The sequence below is a fragment of the Silene latifolia genome, chromosome 6 (assembly GCF_048544455.1).
Source record: "Silene latifolia isolate original U9 population chromosome 6, ASM4854445v1, whole genome shotgun sequence".
NCBI lineage: Eukaryota > Viridiplantae > Streptophyta > Magnoliopsida > Caryophyllales > Caryophyllaceae > Silene > Silene latifolia.
The window spans coordinates 137,580,214-137,600,988 of record NC_133531.1 but is presented as its reverse complement, the minus strand read 5'-3'; the positions used below and the strand labels follow the sequence as shown (position 1 = coordinate 137,600,988).

General features: G+C 37.5%; 4 protein-coding genes across 4 annotated transcripts; all 4 read right to left on the bottom strand.

The window, feature by feature from the left end:
- Positions 1-800: 800 nt before the first annotated feature.
- LOC141588793 (uncharacterized) lies at positions 801-1,676 on the bottom strand. Its single transcript, XM_074410218.1, has one exon. It carries the CDS (start codon positions 1,674-1,676, stop codon positions 801-803), a length of 876 nt encoding a protein of 291 aa, XP_074266319.1.
- Positions 1,677-2,560: 884 nt separating this feature from the next.
- Positions 2,561-12,268, bottom strand: LOC141587369 (protein arginine N-methyltransferase 7). The gene is made up of 14 exons (XM_074408841.1): positions 11,773-12,268; positions 10,436-10,670; positions 9,019-9,144; positions 8,452-8,616; positions 8,258-8,376; positions 8,087-8,172; positions 7,635-7,903; positions 5,433-5,669; positions 5,219-5,292; positions 4,417-4,510; positions 4,183-4,332; positions 3,990-4,064; positions 3,251-3,347; positions 2,561-2,973 (listed from the first exon to the last, which is right to left on the bottom strand). Exons 1-14 carry the CDS (start codon positions 12,156-12,158, stop codon positions 2,816-2,818), a joined length of 2,271 nt encoding a protein of 756 aa, XP_074264942.1. The 5' UTR covers positions 12,159-12,268; the 3' UTR covers positions 2,561-2,815.
- A 241-nt stretch (positions 12,269-12,509) lies between these two features.
- LOC141587368 (uncharacterized) lies at positions 12,510-17,964 on the bottom strand. The gene is made up of 4 exons (XM_074408840.1): positions 17,733-17,964; positions 14,659-14,732; positions 13,117-13,281; positions 12,510-13,023 (listed from the first exon to the last, which is right to left on the bottom strand). The coding sequence occupies exons 2-4, from the start codon at positions 14,695-14,697 to the stop codon at positions 12,871-12,873; spliced, it is 357 nt and encodes a 118-aa protein (XP_074264941.1). The 5' UTR covers positions 14,698-14,732; positions 17,733-17,964; the 3' UTR covers positions 12,510-12,870.
- On the bottom strand, positions 15,075-17,734 carry LOC141587367 (pentatricopeptide repeat-containing protein At1g03100, mitochondrial). Its single transcript, XM_074408839.1, has one exon. The coding sequence runs from the start codon at positions 17,485-17,487 to the stop codon at positions 15,187-15,189; it is 2,301 nt and encodes a 766-aa protein (XP_074264940.1). The 5' UTR covers positions 17,488-17,734; the 3' UTR covers positions 15,075-15,186.
- Positions 17,965-20,775: the final 2,811 nt, after the last annotated feature.

The following is a 20,775-nucleotide window of genomic DNA, read 5'->3' as shown; positions in this document are numbered from 1 at the left end:
TTGATTAAGGCGCAAAAGCAATTATAAAGCAAATTGCTAAATCACGCCCCTAGTTTTAACTCGATACACCCCTAAAAATGGGTACTATTTTGCCATTTCTTAATTTTTCTGTAACACTCCTCACTCCCTTAATTAGCAATGATTTGAAGGAAAAATAAAAATAACTTAAATTAGCAATGAATTAACTTATTAATTAACGATTAACTGAAAAGAATTAAACTAACTAATTAACGATTTTTTTATATATATTTAGAAGACGATTAATAACAACAATTTTAAACAATAATTAGCAATGAATTATTGTAATAATTAATGATGAATTTACACCGAAAATATGAAGTAATGATTTTTTTTATATATTATCAAACGTTAATTATTAACGATAATTAAATAATGATTTAAATTAGGAAACAAAATTGACTAACGACGAAAAAATATTAAAAAAATGATTTAAATTAGGGCCAAAAATTGACTATTAAAAGCGAAAAAACTTAAACGCAGTAGCTTTGTGCTCGAAGTCTGTTTTCGACGATTTATTTTTTTAAATCGTTTATCTCGACGAGACGTCCGCAATAGGAAAAAAAAAAGTTTTTTTTTTTTTTTTTTTTTTTTTTTTTTTTTTGGCAACAGTAAAAAAATAGTCTACATTTTCATGGCCTGGCGAGCCAGACCATGCGCAATGTTATTAAGATGCCTAGGTATAAAACTAACGCTTACACAATGAAAGTAAACCCAGATATCTTTAAGGTCTCCGAGTATTCCGCTGACACTATGGCTTTCCTTCTCAATACCGTAACTGATTAACCGACTTTTAAGCAGTCCATTGTAACCTCCAGGTGAAGCTCCCCCCTATCTCTCGCCCAAACACAGACCTCCCATAATCCGAGGGCTTCCGCTTGTATCGCGGACTCCGCTTTCCACTTTCTTTTTTCTCTATGGGTCTCCACTCCCCATCTATCATAAGCCACCCAGCCACAAGCTGCTTCAAGATTCCTGTCCCAGCTTGCATCAACCTTTACTCTGGTACCCCTACACTGGTCCTGCTTCCCAATCACGAAGAACGGGCGTCCTGCCTGTAGTTCCTTAGCGTCCATCATCCTAGGCATGGACCCCACCACCTGGTCTTTCTGCCTCTTCTCCCGTCTTTCCTCCTCGAGTTTTAGACCTTTTACACAATCCTGAACACTCAAAGCCAGGGTTCTAAAAAGAGTCAAGGGGTCAATCTTCACCCCATTAAACAAAACATTATTTCTTAACAGCCATATTTGCCAAAGTGTAGCCATGAACTTGAGAACCCTTTCCTCCCCCTCCTCAAGGTTTGATAAGAAATGAATCCAATTTATAATCCAGTCGCCAATGTTCAGCCCCACAGCACTCTCTCCTCTAATACCCAGCTCTGATCCTGCCCATATCCTAGCAGAGATATAACAATCCCTAAAGAGATGTTCCAACGTCTCTAGGTAATCCTCATAACCCGCACACAAACCACACCTAAAAGTCTCCCCAATCTTCCTTCTTTCAAACTCCTTACCTATTGGAAGCGTGTTGGTGATGATTCTCCATAGCAGGATCTTCCACATGGATGGGCCCGGAAGCTTCCAAAGTTTCGATTTACAAAAGTCTTTCCCTTTCTCATTTATCCTTGACCTTTCTTTCCGGGTTCCTTTAGCTTCCATATACTCCTCAAAAACAATACCATACCCACTTTTGATAGTATATGACCCATCATCGGTGAGCGGCCAGAAAACCTCATCCTTTATCCTGGAGCGACAAAGGGGAGTTGCTAGGATTTGCCTTGCCCAGTCTTCCTTAAACAAGAAATTAACCAGATGAGACCTAGTCCATTCGTGTAAAACACACGAATTGGCCTAGGCCAGTTCATGTGGTTTATGGGACGATAGATGTTACTGACGTATTTATGTGACATTGGGTAAAATTCGGAAGGCACATATTAGATGATGTCATAACTGATCCAATTGCAAAACGACTTTATGTTACCTTGCGTAAAATTTGGAATGTTCATATTGGATGACCTCATAACTGATCCAAAGTAGAACGTCGAAATGATGAAGTAACTTTCACCTTCAACTTCCCATTACGTAAAATTTGGAACTTATATTCATCTTTTACACAGCCATTCAAGTCGATTTGAAATTATAGCCAAAACATTTCAAGGGCACATCAACAGTTTTGCTTGTAATAACTTAATTTTTTTTAAAAAAAAAAAAATGCTGTCAAAAAAAAAAAAAAAAAAAAAAAAAAAAAAAAAAAAAACCTTAATTCAATATGATCAATTTGGCGGCATGCCCATCAAGCCATGTAGGCAATTGGTCATAGCACAACAAAACTAAACCAGATAAACATAAGAGCATTAGAGAGAGAACTCATAACAGCCTTCATAGCATGAACATAGGGTTGATAAAAGAAAACCATTGCGCTTTGCGCTATATGCATCGGATCCCAATTTTGCTGTTGGTGTATGGGGAATGCTGAGAATGTTGTGATACATCTCTAAAATGTAGTATATCAACATATTACCATCCCCTGAACCGAAAAGGCATTTATAATGTTTTATGACTTTTTATTCGATTCTGGGACCATAATGACTTGTGTAGCACTCGAATATCAATTAATGAAGCCATCCAAAGCTTGACCTTGGGGATCTAAATCCGACAAATTCAAGATAGCGTATGAAATTACAAAGCGTGAAATAAAGCCAAACCCCCAAGGCCCCCAACCCTTTTCGTTCAAAGGTTGGCTATGATGCACGAAACTACAAAAGCACAGAGCTACAACCATGAGTGGAGCTTTCTAATCATCCGAATGCATGTTGAATCGATAGGTTGCCAGTTGATGAATCAAAAACCGCCTTAATGTCCACCAAAGTACTTTCTACAGAATGTTTGATATCATGATTGCCAACAGAAACAGGTTCTGTTAATAGCTTCACTCCTTGCCTCCACAGTCTATGATCTACATAGAAAAAATATATCGTCAATGTTCATATTTGCAAGTTTAGTAATGCTTGTACATGAGATCACATTACGATCAGAAAATATGATGTGGATGAATACGCAAGTTGATGAAATATAATGGATCAGAAACCATAACGATGACAAATAATATACAGAGAAGAAGAGTCCAAGTGAATTTATTCGAAACAGCGACAACACCACAAAATGAAAGCCAAACAGTCTATTCATGAACAAATGGCATACAGAGTATATATTTACAGAGTGGTTTATTATACCTGGCCCAGTTGATACTATAATGTCATTTTGTGCATCCAACATCCAGTCTATCCAAAGCACAAAACCATGGCATATACCGCTCTTGATAAACTCAACCTGCAACAGCACAATAGTCCTCACATTTAGATAAAACTTGGACAAATTCTAGGGCGAGAGGTGTTACCCTAAAAGACCATTATCAAAATGAAAACATATAATTAAAAAAAAAAAAACAGTTCCTTCTCTTGTCCAATTTCATACACCAACCACTCCCTTGTTCAAGTCTTCCCACCCTGGTTGCTCAGGCTAACACGCCACCACCGCCTCTCTTATAACCGATATAGGCTTCCCCTCCCGTCACATAAACGGTTAAAACCTTCTAAGGGAGCTTGTTGAAGGGGAGGTGGTTGCTGAAGTCAGGGTTGGGGATGGAGGGAGGTTGGGGCAGGGGGGCTGTGACAACTGACAAGCTGTGTTTCAAGTAGTTTGGGTTACGCCACTGGGTAATGTGGCTATTCTATGAGACCTGTGAGGGACTTGTGGAACAGCCACTGGGTACTACAGTGGTTTACCCAGTGGCAATATAAGCTCTCCCCGAATTTAAGGTAGGAACCCCATACATTAGACATAGTACGGTTTTGACTTTCAAGTATGGTTAGCAAGAAAAAATAAAATGGAACTGATAAATAATATAGCGGCCATAGCCATATAACCACAACAATTACGCACTTTCAGCCACATTATATTTAGAGTGCGTACCTTAGTTTCTCCAGAACACGAACTCATAGGCTTTGAGAAGTCAAACTCCATGAGTGTAACATGTTCACTCAATTCCTATCGACAGTTCAATTACATATGGCATTAGTCAGTATAAAACTGATAAATCATGCAACATAAGAAATTGGGGTGAGACTTGATAAAGATGAAGCTAAGAAGAAAAAAGTTACTATACCATCATCTCTCCGCATTGCCAAATAGAACAAGGTAGCATAGGGCCCTCCTGAGGTGATGGCAAATTACCACATGCTCCTAGGACGACATTTACGACAGAATGATCAAACCCTTCAATGTCTGCGAGACTACAGCGACTTCTCCATAAATCCTAGAACAAGAGTTTACAATGTCACTTTTCTACCTCAAATTACCCACAATTAGCAAAGGTAATTCCGATTCCCAAGGAACTTACAGGCAGAGACATGACACAAACTCGTAAAATTCCTTTGCAAGGAACAACTTGTGCATCACTGGACAACATTCTTTCGATCCTTGTTCTTTCTTTCCTGAATACCCTCAGAGGGATGGAGATCATCCATTAGTCGTGCAAGAAGCATCAAACCACTAAACAGTTAATGGGTCAAGAAAGTAAAACTCTTTTCACTTATCCCTTCAAAGACAAATGTTCTCACTTAATTGCATCTTTGCCTAGTCAACATTGACACCTTGCACATGAATGCATCATGGCAGTCACTTAATACCACAGTCCTTTTCCTCCAATAAATGGTGACCATCCAATTATAGGAACCCTTCACCATCTACACAAACCCTGTTTAGTTTCCCAGCAAATCTCTCTCATTTTGACAGACTTAGAGACAAGTTTACCAAACACACAACGAACCAACCCCCTTCCCTTGCTTTAATTTTAAGGTTTTAATGGGGATCCAGAAGAGGCCGAGAGGAGCAAGTTCTTGAAGCCCGAATGGACAATGCTCCTCCCAACAACAAATGAAAGTGAGGCAGACTACCATGGTCACGCCCTACGGTTTTAGTGGAAACAGGGAGTTCCAGCTCAATAATTTGTCAAACGTGAAAAACATCGAGTCTTGCAGGTTGCAACCAATATCAGATTATCAGCTGAGTCCTTTCGGAAACTTAAGTCATATTGAACACAGTAACTACTAATTACGTCACTATCATGCACCACAAAAGCTTCTACATGCCAGCAAATAGAGATGTTCATTAAAGAATATATACGAATACCATGTACTTACCAAAATCTCAGATTTGTCCATGGAAGTTGGGTTTCACATCCATAATAGAACGGCTCCCCAACAAATAGGTCAACCTAGAAATAGAGATTTAATAACCTCAGACAGAACTAATGTAATAAACGCTATTTGTTGTTATGGTTGATGAACTTGATATCAAATGGGAAACAATGTCATACTAATAAAAATAGTAGCATGAGACTATATCGAAAATTACCTTTTTCTCAGCCGTATCTTCCATTAACGTGCAGTCTTGTCGATGGTCCAGAAGTTTGAAATCGTGTAAAGAAAACTGGTTTATTTTAGCTAGAGCTTGGAGATACTGAAAACCTTTTTGCCTCAATCCAGGAAATAATAACATTGCATGTGAAGTTTTGCAGAGATGAGTTAAGGCTATGGCTAAGAAAACACTATCATCCGCAACAAAACAATATTGGAAATCTCTTTTACACAGCTGCAAAAGAAAAAATCAAAAGGATTCAGAAAGAGAGAACCTAAATGTAAGAGAACGACTACAAAACAGCGACGGAAACTCAACAACCAGGGTGCAATAATAGAAACTACTACGACGTTATTTGGTCGGAATTAATCAAAGAAACGAGAGTCCATTTTTGAAATAATGGTTAAAAATAAAATATTTGTCGTTTTGGGTCGGTTTTGAAAATATGTGTCAAAATGGTGTCCACGTAGGCTCGGGATTTCTAGACCTGAAACACGCCATTAGCAGTGGCGTGTCTTTACAACAATTTTTTTCCTCAACTGACTGAACCTTAAAAAAAAAAAAAAAAAAAAAAAAAAAAAAAAAATTACATAAGACACGCCATAGGGGGTGGCGTGTTTCCCCTCTGAAACCCGCCATTCCCAATGGCGTGTTTGTTTTAGTCCATTTTTTAATGAAGTTTCTTTCCCTACTCATTATAAACACGCCATTAGTAGTGGCGTGTTTTAGGTCCAGAAATCCCGAGCCTACGTGGACACCATTTTGACAAATATTTTCAAAACCGACCCAAAACGACAAATATTTTATTTTTGACCATTATTTCAAAAATGGATTCAAGAAACGAAAGTCTACGCCTTTGACACATTGCAGTAAATTTATTCAACCTCAAATTTAGTATTTTCAATACTAGGCGAAGTTGCATACATCCAATCCCTTAACCATGCCAATCTTGCCCTATGTGGTATTGTGGTGCTGTTAATGTATTGCGGTAATGTTAACAATTAAAAATACTGACAGATTCATTGTGTTAACACAGGGGAAACATTGCATACATACGACCCGATTACATCATCATATCCGTGGGGCGGGGGCTGGGCCTTTGAAGCATTGTGGTAATATCAGTGCTGAACAACAATGTTAGAAAAGACTTTAACAGATACTTTGAACAACAAATGGGCTGACTGTGATCGAATAAGTTTTGAGACAGAATGGAGAGACAGAACAAGGCAAAACCATGCAATATGAATACAGTAACAATTAATAATACTATGTAAACATATAGGACTTTACTTAAGAAGAAGAGTAGTCAAACATATATGTTAGCTGAAAAAGTGATTCATGATCCAGACATCTACAACAAAATCATGGGAAGTGAAACTCTAGCTACATTAGACTTCTTACAAAGTTACAAGCCTTTTTAGTTAATGGCTTACTTCATTTCAGGTTTAAATATGTAACTGGCCTTGTGACTTTTGTAGGGTATGCAATATGGTGCTTCCCAGTTGCTTATATGTTGGGCTACCGAAAGGTCTAAGATACAACAACAACATCAGAGCCTTAATCCCAAAATGATTTGGGGTCGGCTGACATGAATCATCCTTTAGAACCGTCTATGGGTGAACACACACCTCAAAAAGCGAATAGAAGAGGGAAAATGAAAAACAAAAGGGAGAGCGAAAATGTAATGGAAAGTCAAGGTAAACTTACAGGTTTCAAAATCGAATTCCGGATTTCTTTTATAAAAACTTAAAATTTAAATCGAGAGAAAATATTAAAACGATTTTGAAAACCGAAATAGAATTAAGGATCCGGAATGCCTTAAATGTAAACCAAGTAAAATATATAAGAAAGTGGTTGGTAAAAAAGTGTAATAAAGGAGAGAAGAACAAATAATTTAATTTTTAAATTAAATAAAAACACTAAATATGTCAAAAAAAAAAAAAAAAAAAAAAATCAAATACTAAAAATTCACATGTATCCTTTCCCTCCATTGTGCCCTCTCCGTCACCATACTCTCCTCAAGCCCCAGGAATCTTATATCTTGCTCTATCACTCTCAACCATGTCTGTCTCGGTCTTCCTCTACCTCTAGGGACCAAAAGGTCTAAGATACATTTCACAATATTTAATTTTTCATACTTTACACCATGGGTTGGATAAATCATAAAAACAAGAGAGGAAACAGGTTTAGCACACTTACCGCATTTTCCAGTGTCGTTAACATAGAACGTCTCCAATTACAATCAGAATAGGTTGCAATTTTTTCTGGTGACAAAGTGAGCTCAATATCTTTTCTGTGTGATTTACGCTCACCCTCATTTGTTTGCCTTAGAGCCTCAAGATGATAAGAAACACTAGTATCTGAATGAGCAGCGTGTAATCGAACATTTTCATCCTTTGATACTGACAAGCCCTGTCCGGGGACAAACCACACACACTGTTTCCAGTGGTCACACCAATGGCCACCACCTTGTAAATCACAAAGTTGGAAATTTAGTTAGTATAAGAAGAGTATTAATCTTAAATATGGCTCCAGAAACACTAAGGTGATTTTTAATTCAATCTAGTAAGTGACCGAGACTCTTCTGCTCACAAATACATAAGCACACTATCAACCAACATCATGTATTAGTAGTAGTATTGGTGAAGTACCCGAAAGATCTGTTGATAATTCTTTTATCCATCTTGGTGCAGTAGAGTAAAATATTGTTCCTTCTTCATCAAGCTGTAAAACCCACCTAAACAGTAAACAAAGCTATTGTCAAGTGTAAGCGAAGATATAACAATCATCTATCTAATTTTTGTGATGGCATATTGAAGTACCAGGAGACAATAGCATTTACTCTTCCGCCACCAGTAGCTTTTATATGTAGTGCAGCCTCTTCATGACTCTCTGGTCGTTTCCAAAAGTCAATTTCAAATATTTTGAAGGGTTCTGAAAGCTGGATGGATGCAAAATTAAGCAAGGTTTCAAAATGTGAGTCTGCCTTGATCAGAATTTATTAAAGCAGTGTTACCAGCTTTATTTCTTCCCGCAAGGAGTCACAATGCATAGAGTACTGTTGGGACTTGACTTGCAAATTGCCTTTCAGTTCAGTGGGTACAAGACGAATGCCATCTGATGAGCAGACCTCATTGTTATACAGATCATGTAGCTTCCATAAATAATCGCTTTCAACAAACTGCAAACAAACATGGTTTCCAACTTTGAAATTAACATTATCAGTTGTAAAGATACTCAAGGTAGTGAGGTACACAGGAAGACTAGGTGGGAGCTACAGAACACTACTTCATGTTAACAGAGACTTCAATCATCTCACATATTTGTATGTTGCTTTAACAAGAAATATTGCATAGTGTTAAACAGTGGCTTGAGTCGTTACACAGTTAGCATATTACCCTAGATAATGTTTAGCTTATGGACATTATTTTTAGAGGTAGACCCAAAGGAGGAATTAAAGTAGTTTAAGATGGATGTATACAGGAAACGGTAAACAGAACAACACTATACAAAACTGAATTAATATTCCATGAAGTTACTTGCACTCATAGATAGCCTGTTTGATAACTTCTGAAAGATTTACCTGTCCATATATTGTTGCACGGTATGGTACAGTTTGAGGACTCTTCACCAGCAGTTCATCATGTGCATGCTGTAATGTAGGTATTAGTCCTTCTCCCAGTAACTCAGAGTCTAGAATCTCGCTAACCTGCAATTTAGTTTATCAATAATGGTTTTATGATTTATTTACTAGAAAGCAAATGAAAAGAATATGCATATATGAACCAAGCAAAATCACAAGTCACGTAACAGTCTTTAATTTATGCAATCCCTTGTATATGAATATATATTAAAGCAGTCATTCTTTTTCTCAAAGTCCAACTCTACCACTATTATTAAAGGATCCCAGTTTCTGTATGCTTGCCTAGCAATCTTCAAGTAGCAAAGCCCAAATTAGCCTAAGGGTCAAGAGATTGGCAGATAGTAAGCTCTGACGCTTGTAGAGTTCTAGTAAAATAACCTCTTGTAGGTTCAGCAAAGGAAGCTCCGGAGATTGAGTTTTCATATTGTTAATTTCTCAAAGTTTCGCAGATTGTTAATTTCTCAAAGTTTCCCCTTCTACCACAGTGCAAAGTGTTGCTGAAGCTAGATCTTTCAGGGCTGTTCAAGTGCTGCACAAGATTTTCATCCTAAATTCCTAATACCAATTCAAAGAGAAACGATTGCAGCAAAATCAAATATGCGGAACAGTGCCCACACAATAACCAGAGCCCAATGTGCCAACCTAAATATCTGCATCTAGCAAACTTTTCTGCTGAGCTTCGTGCATAGATAATCCCCCAAAAAAACAGCTATTAACACAGCATAAACAAGATAAAGAGAAACAAAAAACAAATGTAATGTGGTTAGTCAGAGCTTGTATAGGGCTGCAATTATGTGCTTTTCTTGTCTACTATTCTACTATTCTTGTTTCTATTGTTCAAACTGATTCTTGGTGCATAACTAATTGTAAACATTCACACTGACAATAGACTAGTTACAACTCATCAAAACAAGAACTGTTTTTTTTTTTTTTTTTTTTTTTTTTATCTAATACTCCCTCCGTCCGTTTCAATAGGTTTACACATTTCAAAATATGCGGAAGATTTTGAAAAAAAGGTAAACCTACTGAATGGAGGTAGTATGAGTACTACGAATTACATTTACAATTTGTGGCATATCATGAATCCCTGGAATATCTTACACCAAAGGTATGGATCCCCAACTAAGAACAAAAGCAGTTCCGGACAAATGAATCCTCCCTTTATAAGCACGACAATTGTTTAAAAGATATAAATCACTAATTTTGAGCACATATCACCTATATTTCACTATTCAGCTTCACACCTTCACATCAAGTGACATTTTTCGCCAGTATGAACTTATAAAGAGACTAATTCCAAAGATCGATGAACAAAACAAGAATATGTTAAAATGAAGTGGCAGTTTAATTTACCCACAAGAATATCTGCTCGAGTATTGATGTCAATGCCAACATTCAGTTCATCGGATCGCTTGTTGATGACTTTAATCTTCCTCTCCATGCCATTCTGACGTAGTACTTTTCTCATTAATTTCACCATTGGAAGGTATGACTCACATGCCGTCACGCTGCCTCTGTCACCACTTGCCTCAGCTTTGTCACTTACACCCATTGCACGTGCAGCCATCATTGACAGCAAACCAGTACCAGCACTAGACATATCACCCCATTACACCAAAAAAGAAGATATTAATGATCCTATTCATAAGAATTATTACATCTTCCTATCAAACATGAGACAAGTGATCTGCGTTTAGAAGGAACACAATAATGGATTCAATATCCTAGCAATTTAAGATTGTCAGATAATATTATGGCAAATCTCATCGAAAGCACAACTCCTTTACGGTTGTCACAAAAATTCCATATTTTTCTCCAATTTATATACCCGGATACCACACCTACAAGTATTGGTAAACCGCCCTAGACATGCAAAGACTATCTAACCGAGTTTTTTGAGTTATAAGTACCCACATTTTTAATCTTGAAGCAAAGGAATGTCATCACATAATGTCATAGATAATTCTATGTTACTCCGTCACTTCACTTTGGTCGCCTGGGACATAACAATTTGACACTTCATTTTAGTCCAAAAAAATGAAAATTTTGCGCAAAATTACCATATCTGACACTAAGACAGTGTCGTGCAGCTAAGTCAGAGTAACATAGATATAATTCACACCAACAACAATTGTAAGGGCCGCTATTTTTGTTATCTATCCACTTTCCTAGTGAATTTCACCGTATATAATTTATCATCAGAACAACAACTACATTAACCCAGCAAATTTGTAATCCCCCAATACAGAGACGAAATACCAATTGCGCCTTCCCGCCCTTCCACAAACGAATATATGAAATTTAATCAAGCCATTCATTGAACACAATCTAATAATCAGCTACCATTTCATTTTCTTTAAAAAAAACCATTGACTGATAAAAAAATCAATCAAACAAGAACTACAGCAAATCAACAAAACTGCATATTTCATCAACATTGCAATTCCTAAACACGGACATCAATTTCCGAATGCAGCAGGCTTAAATAGCATTCCAAGCTAGTGGCAGTACAAGGCAAGGGGGCTAGCAGGCACGATCGCTCTCGACCAATGAAAATGTTCAAGTTACTCCTATTTAACATTAGCTTATCTCAATTCAATAATAGTTCACCGCCTGACAATTTCAGTTCCCTAACGACAAATCCTGGTTCCGCAACTAATAATCATACAAAAATGAAGTAGAAATCGTCATTACCCAATGTCGAGCACGTGACAAGGACGAGTAACAGTCTTCTCAATAGCCAAACGATAAGCTTTATTTCTCTCACTATCATTGAGCATATCAAGATACGACGTCGTTGCAAGGTCGACAGCGGAAGGAAGGTTCGAAACGTCGTCGTATTCGTCAACGACGATCCACTCCGAGTTACCTGTGAGCGAGTTGAAACTGAGTTGGAACATTCGGTGCTGAGTTGACTCGGAAGCCATGGAACGAGCTGGTGTAAGATTGACGAGTGGTGGTGGTGGAAGCAGGTGGTGAGAGTGCGAGAAATGGTGTGTTGATGTTATTGTTAGGGTTTTGGAGGGAATTAGTGATGTCATTTTATCCAAAGTTAGGTTTTGGTACGTATTGGCGGCCATGGCGGGAGAAGACCGTTTTAGGAAAGTATTTCGTCATTCGGTCCAATTCACGACATTTGATCAAATATGTGACGGGAAATTAGAAAAATACATTGAACTGGACCTATAAAGAGGTAAATAGTCGTAAATATTACTCCGTAGTTATTTGATAAATTTAAAGTCGATTCATTGTCAAGTCATGAGTCGTTCAGGTTTAGTTTGTGTGACTTGGGAGAAACCCGGGTTGTATCGGATATCAATTTAGCATCGGGTGTATTGTATTCTTTATTTAAGTCATCTTCTAATTGATTCTAAAAGAAATCAACCATTGAGGCCGCCTCTTCATTGTCTCATAACGGTAAAGTTTCACGAAAAACGCTCATCTAATGTTCTAGTGAAAACGCTTTTCCAATGTTCCAAGAAAACATCATTCTTCACACCCATGATATAAGTACGCGTGGCTCTAGGTAGCACTGAAACGGATACTGCTACGAACACAGACACGATGATCACAAGTATACTACTTACTAACATCCCTCTTTCAGCAGTATTGAAACGGAGTTTGAAATTTCCAAATCCCTGAAAGCGTTCCTGATAGACCTCACTTTCCTAACCTTGTGTCATGCTACTGCCGAGTAACAACAAGAGCTAGTCAGATCTCACGCTTGAAAGCAAGAAAACTGAGAAGATGATAACTGACTGCAGAATATCATCTACAAGGGGGCTCTTCTATTCATAATAGAATGCCAGTATTGCCAAAGTTGTGATTGGAGACAATTGCTAAATTGCAATACGAATTCGTTACTTCAGGAAATAACCATTTTCCCAAGAAAAAAAACATAGGTGGTCTCTGACTACAAAGTCCACAGCTAAGTGCTCTAGGTCCCTGCCATTTCAATTAAGAGCTCCATTTTTAAGATCAGAATTGACAATTGAAAAAGCAAAAAAAACAATGTAACTGAATGATGAAGACACTCACAGCAGCAGACTCGGAACCGCTCAAATGTCCATTGTCTGAAACATATCCCCTCGGAGAATCTCCTTCTTCCTCGCCTTCTGGAACTGACGAGGGTAGTTGAGGCAGAGAAACATAAATAATTTTCAATTTCCACTCCTCAACAACATGCTCTGCCTCTTTGCTGAACTGAATTCACAAAGCAAAACCATTTAACCAATAAAACTATAGTATCTGATTACAAAATATCCAAATTGCCAGTGATGCAACTCAGCTGTTCGTTCACCCCTTGTTTGGATGAGGGGAATTAGAGGGAAAGGGAAGGTGACAATTTCCCTAGTTTGCTATGTAAACTAGATTGAAGGCTACATGCCAAATCAAAATCCTTCCTAAATAGGTACACTTTGAAAGGAAGAGTGGAAGACACCATCCCTCCATTTTCCCTTCCCATCCCTTCCCTTCTCTCAATCCTACTATTGTACTCCCTCCATCCATTGTAGTCATTTGTCTACCTTTGATTAAAATAACTCCCCCAAAAAATAAAAAAGGTAAACAAATGATTGGTATGGAGGGAGTATTCAAACAAACCCTAAAGTACATTTAGCTAAAAGTTAAAAGTTAAAAGTTAGAACAACTCCTAAACTTGTGGCACAATTACACTCTGAAGAGCTCAAGATCACCAAACTATACTTGTGACACAACCACACTCCGAAGAAGCTCAAACCCACTACACTATATTTGCAGGTGTAGTTTAAAAACAACTACCCGTACTAGTCAACTAAATCAGCAATTGGAGTATGTCCCAAACTTCGGGTCTATTCTTTACCACTTCACTCTATTTGCAGGTGTAGAACAGGAGCTCTCAGTTTTTCTTAAAGAAGAAATGGAAGTACAAAACCAGAAAGAAGGAGATTCCATAACATTGGATAAGGGAGATTGAAGGGAAGAGAGTTGGCAAAGAAACAAGAGAAGCTATAAACAGAGTTTAGAGCATTACGACTCAAGCATACTGTTCTAACCATTTTGACAAGGTCATATTTTGATAATTTGGTTAGGGTTCTAGAGAATAATTTGTAAGAAATCAAATCAGAAAGTAAAAAAACCGAAGCAGGCAAAGAAAAAACGATTTGACAAGAGGACTTACAACAAAAACATAAGATTTTGAAGTTGGAGTTTCTAAGCTTTTTATTATGGTGAATGTAATTCTACTTTGAAAGGAAAAGTAACAAATGATTTCAGATTAGAAATAAATATATTATTGTAGTAGAGAATAATATCTAAGTTGGAAGTATTACACTTGATCACAACGTGAGAAAAACAGCCATCACACGAAACTATAAGCACATGTATACAATTCTGTCAACATACTTTTGAGCAACATCAGTAAAATCAGATTTATAAGCAAATGTTTTTCAGCAAGATGTCATAAGGTTCAAGTGAACTCTAGAAATAACAAATTAAATAACCACAAAAGCCTCGGTAACTAGATCTCTCAAACGCACTATCCTCGTCATTAGCTTTTTTATGATAGGTTTAAAAGACTGAGATAGAAAGCGTAAATTTTACCTTCAAGGATGCAAGGGATGTAAGGCTCCGTTGTTGCATGACCAACTCTTGTACACTTGTGGAATTGCCGATATCTGTCCTTAAAAAAAAAAAAAAAAAAAAAAAAAACCAAAGCACAAAATCTGCTGAGCGAAATGCTTGTAGTAACTTCCGTCAATTCTCCCACAATTCAATAAAATAATTGCTCGATCATATAAATATTCGCAAATGAAAGAATCTTATACCAAATCAGGGCTTCTATGACATGTGACCATTTCCCAAAGCAGGTTCCGGCAACAAGGGCATTATTACTCGTGAGATATAAACGATACTGACAAACACGATGGAGCAAACCTTGGACACAATCCCAAGTTAAGTTGTAATCATAGTTTTGCTATCAGTGCAAACCACTATGCTTCCTTATCCACATCAATAAGTTTTGCATATGCTCCTCAGATGAGGCTCATAAATAAATAAATAAAAGTTGAAGATTTTAACTTTTAATGTCTGAACTGAATACAGAGATTTGATACAATTGCTTAAACCACTCTAGAATAAGCCAACCCATTTTTTGAAAGACAAAGCCGCCTCTCGTCTCTTAAATTGAGTTTCGGACTCGGATTTTGGAGACTTGCCCTTGTATAATGTCCTGTGGTACTTCAAAAATAGGGTACGGTACCGGTATTTATCAATGAACATGTTCTTTTTCTCCATCATCGCCACAACTTCATTAGCTCGGAAGAAAAAACCACCCCTTACAAAAGTGTAAAGGACGGAGTCTAAGAGTTCTTGATCAAATTTCATTTGGGTGGAAGATGCAAGGCTTTTCATCTCCCCCCATAGTTCTGCCACCTCAGTATATTTTCCACCAATGGCTGCATATCCAGTAACCAGAGAGTGAAAAGTTTGTGCATTCGGAGTATGTCCCAAGCTTCGCATCTTTTTCAGCGCCTTCTCTGCATCTTGTATCAATCTCTTCTTACAAAAAAAATGGATCACATTATTCCAATCGTGAACTCCGCAATCCACTCGCTCTCCCTCCTTAATTTCCTGCAAGAGTTTGGCCATTAATCCTGCTTCGCCACTTTGTGCACATCCTTCGACAAGGACCTCAAATTCTTGATGCCCAGCTCTTGGGATTTTCGCTTCTTTCATCTCTTTGAAAAGATTGAGAGCCCCGAGAGAATCCTTGTGTTGAACCCTCAACTCTATCAAACTCTCATAACAACTTGCATCTAGTTGAATTCCAGACCTACGGACTTCCTGTAAAAGTGACATAACCTCTTTTGTTCTATTCGCCTTACAATATGCTTTCAAAAGAGAGGAGTTCACAGAAGAACTGGTCCTAATTCCAGCAAAACGCATTTCATCAAGAATATCATGTGCTTGATCAAGCCAATCAAGTGAAATGCAAGTATTGATGACATGGACCAAGGCAGAATCGTCAGCAGAAGATGGGGCCTCTTTCCTTTCAACCTTGATAAGAAACTCGGCTAAGTCCTTAGTCTTACCAGATTCCAGAAATGACTTCGCTATTTTCACGTATGCAGTATCTGTTGGTTGGATAATACCTCGCTTAGTGATGACCAGTTCAACCGTTTTCTGCAACTCTGATGACAAATATACGAGTATTTCTTTTGTTTTCCTTTGCAAAGAAGTGAAGTTCCGATCTCTGCAAAAATCCTCAAAAGATATAAACTGGCATGCCAGTTTTACAGGCTTATCTAAATCACTAGAGTCCATATTGGCAAGAGTTTGGATAGAAGAGGATAAGATTTCTTTTTTGGCGGGTTCAAACATGAGGGTGGCGGCAGCAAGAGAATTCTGAGCTTCTTTTCCCTTATGAAGCATGTCTAAAACCATAAGAGATGCCAAATCCAAGTCCCCAAATTTCAGATGACAGTTAAGCAAGCAATTATAATACTGCAGCAACTGAATCTCATTAAGGTCGTGTGCTTCGTCTATGTGTCTCTTCAACTTTTTTAGTTCTTCTCTTCTCCCATTCCTTTCATAAATATGTGCCATCAAGATTAACAACGTAGTATCAGCCTTAACACCAATTCTAGGCATCATGTCCAGTAGCTCCTCAGCTATCCTAGTTGTTCCGGACACAAGACACCCTCCTACTGCAACACTTAAGGCGAGGGTGTTAGGCTTCATCGCAATCAAAGGTGCGTTACTTTTTTTACGGGGGTCTATCCTGTTATCCTTAAACAGATGGCCTATCTCAAGAATTAGCTCAGCAGCAAGATAAGCTCCAGACGATGACATTGACATGTAGGCCAAGACGGCAGACCAAGCTGTCACCGGTGGATATTCTTCAATCTGTACCAACTTTCTCAATAAAACAGATGCAGGCACTGGCATGCCACACTTTGATAGCGCAAGAGCAAAGTATAAAAGAGTCTCTTTCTCAAGTAACGCGTGCTTACCCTCCTCAAATATCCGTTCAACTAACCCAAAAGCCAGATTTAGCAACCGCGGGTCCAAAGTCTCAGCATAACCAGCAAGCAACATATTGACAACCGATTTTCTAGGAAACCCTTCCATATGCATATGCTGTTCTAAAAATCTCCAAGCATCATCATATCTACGTTCATTAACTGCATTTTGTATATCCAAACACAGTTTAGCAGGGTCACGAGCCTGCACCAAAATTGTCCCGCTTGTTGTGAAAGAACGACGATGATTAACTACATAGTTACGATATCTCCACCTTTGATGGTACCCACTTTCATTAACTAAAGATAAAATGGCTGGCGCGACAGAGATTGCTTTTTCACAAAACCCGAAACCACTAAGGTGCCATGAAGATAAAACAAGGCCCTGAAGCTTCTTATTTCTTAGCATTTCTATTGCCGGAACAATGTATATAGGATACAGCTATACAAGAGTAATTCAGAATAGGCACATCAGTAGTATACATCCACTGATTCTCAATCCAGCCTAGGGTAGCATTGATACAGACACATGACACGGCATTCCAAATTTAAGTCATTCAACAATAATCAACTCTAAAAGTTTCAGCTACATATTAGGGCAAATCAATTTCTCCTTGTAAAAATATGAAGGAAAAAGATTGACAAAAAAATGACCTCATGTATGGAGGAGGAGTGGTGATGTTGCCGGTTGCCGGTTGCCGATTTCCGATTTCCGATTTCCGATTTCCGATTTCCGATTGGAACAGAGACGGTGGCGTTTTAGCTACTCTGGTTTGGGACTGTTGTTCTCTACTTGAGACTGACGAAACTAAGGTAGTGGTGACTGGTGGGCTTTGGGAGTGTGGTGCTATGGGTTGAGATAGAAATTGTTTGGGGTTGGCTAGGTTTACTAAATACTCCCTCCCATCCAGACCAAAGATTACAGTTGTTTTATCATACTTGTCGAGACACGTTTTGAACGTCGTATCTTTAATTCTGGCATTATTAAAAATTATAAAAATTTGATATTCTTATAAAGATTCATGACGATAAAATCAAACAAAATCTCACATGACTATATTTTGTTATCTTATAGATTAAGAATAATATCAAAGATTTCCTACGACCATAAATAGTGCCAAAAAGCAACTGTAACCTTTGGTCTGGATGGGAGGGAGTATATCATTTGAAAAAGAAAATTGTTGCTTAGTACTTTCAAATTTGTTGTTAAGGGTAGGTCCATTAAGAGACTAATTATAAATTGATGGAAAAAAGGTATAAAAATTAATAAAATGAGTTACAAACTCACAATCAATAATAAAGGGGTACAAAAAAATACATAAAAGCGTACGATAAAATTGGTCTCTCAAATCTCAATAAGTTAGTGACAGATCGTTCCTTCAAAGTTTTAGTGAAGAAGTATATTGATTCATTGTTAAGATGGTCACAAATAAAATCATTTTTTAGTGGTCATTGTTAAATAAAACCGCCACAAGATCAATTCACATGACTATTATGCAAGCTTGCAATCACTCAAAATATAGATCCTCTTCAGATAACTAGATAAGTTAAGATACCGAATGAGAACAAGAAAGTCTTGTTTGTAAATGTCCGAGTGTTATGGCGTTTCACGATTTTCTTTCCTTTCTAAATTTTTTTTTTTCTTTTTTTTGCAAAAGATTATCATTTCATTTCAATTTTGAAAATAAATTACAGTTTGCGAAGAACTAACTATTAGGAAACTTCATGATCCTAAGAACACTTCCCCCACTTACAAAGGCAACCAACTATTTGATTTGAATGTTTAGAAAACATTAAGATTCTAACAGAAACAAGAAACTTAAGTTTCCTAATAATGACATCAATATCAGTAGCCTTTTGATTGAAAAGCCTGTTGTTCCTCTCCATCCAAACTTGGTGACCTGTTGCTGCAAGTGAACATTGGAACCAAGCTACTCGCCAATTTGCCTTACCTCATGTTGCATTCCTACTAATCAGTTCCTCTTCCAAGTTTAATGATGCTCTCTAAATGTTCATCCTCTCTAGCTTGAAGATTATCCAGTGGCAAGCTGATTTTGAACTGCCCTTAAGCTACAATCTTGTGGCTTGGGATGACTTTTGAATGTGTCAATCTTACAACCCAAGGACTTGTACTAGAAGCACCTCTGAGAAAACAGTAGATGTTTCTGAGATTAAGCTTGTTACCACTTTACCAGTAACAACTTGTTACCAGTAACCCAGTTAGACACCATGGAGGAGGCATGTTGAACATTTCCAGTTTTAGCAATAAGAATGTCCCTGACAGTGAGGATCCATTTTATGTTAGATGCATAATGTTTCTTAACTGACAAAAATCAGATGTCTTGATCTTTACAAATATAAGCAGTGATCCATTTTGCCCATAGACTAGTGCCTCCAGAAAAAAAGACCCAAAGCACGCATAATTGGTATTTGATGTAATACCCGCCTTTTAGGGATCCGTTGAGTGGCCCTTAACTGATAGGCTGTCGCACACCTATGTAAAAATAAATACCCTAGACACAAATGAATGTAGTACGTAGGGGTCGAATCCACAGAGAGACGGTAGTTGTTAATTAGTTGTTATGGAGTGAATTTTATCTTGAGATCGGTTATCGTATGATTGGTTGGTTGGATAATGGAAGAAAACAATAATGATAAAGAAATAGTCTAGAGAGATCGGGTCACACATGCAAATTACGTAAATGCTCAAATTAAACATAGAAGTTGATGAATCGTTAATTGTTTAGGCTTAGAGACACCCACCTCTCGATATTAGTGTCAACCATAGACCGAGTCCTAGATAAACTCTCGTTTATGACTAAGTCGTCCTACTACACATGCTTAGTCTAATCCGATTCTGTGCCTCTCGACTTATAGAACGAATTAACAAACTTAATCAATGAATAAGGCCTTTACACAAAGATTAAACGTGACGATACAAACATGTGATAGAAACAATGAAACGATACTATAACATCCTAGTTCAACATTGCAAGAACTACTTATGCATGGTTTCCCTTATTCCCTAGACAATTGAATTACTTATGCATAATGAAAATTAATCTAATCACATATGAAATGATAAAGATAAACATACTAACTAGCGATGTAAATGACTAAGGGAATAACAAAATAATACTAGAAATGAAATTACCTTGACAATAGAACTTGAATATAAAAGAACAAATGCTTGAGATGGAAATTGTAAATGAACTTGTAATATAAATTGAAATGCTTAAAATAAACATAAAGGAAATGATAAAGGGAAACCTAATCTAAACTAAACTAAGAACTAAATTGAGAGTCTAAAAGTGGTGTAGAAAATACAAAGAAAAAATGGTGTGTAAAAGGTGTGTAAGAAGTCCCGGATCAACGCCCTTTATATAGGGGTGAAGGGAGAAACGTGAGTAATTAAGAGAGGGGTAACCCCGATCGGGGTCGTGGTGATTTGACTCCGTCCTCTTAATTCTTCTAGTTAATGCTCATGGAATCCAATGTTGATGTTTAATGCCTTATTTAATCATCCGATAATGATCATTTTGTATGGCATCCAATGTATCTTAGCATCCTAAGCTTCCACCTAGTTAGACTTGATTTCTTGGGCTTGACTTTGCATAAGACTTTATTTTTTTTATTTATTTTTTTATAACGAGGAGGTTGACCCCCCCCCGGTCCATGCATTCCCGCACCACCACAT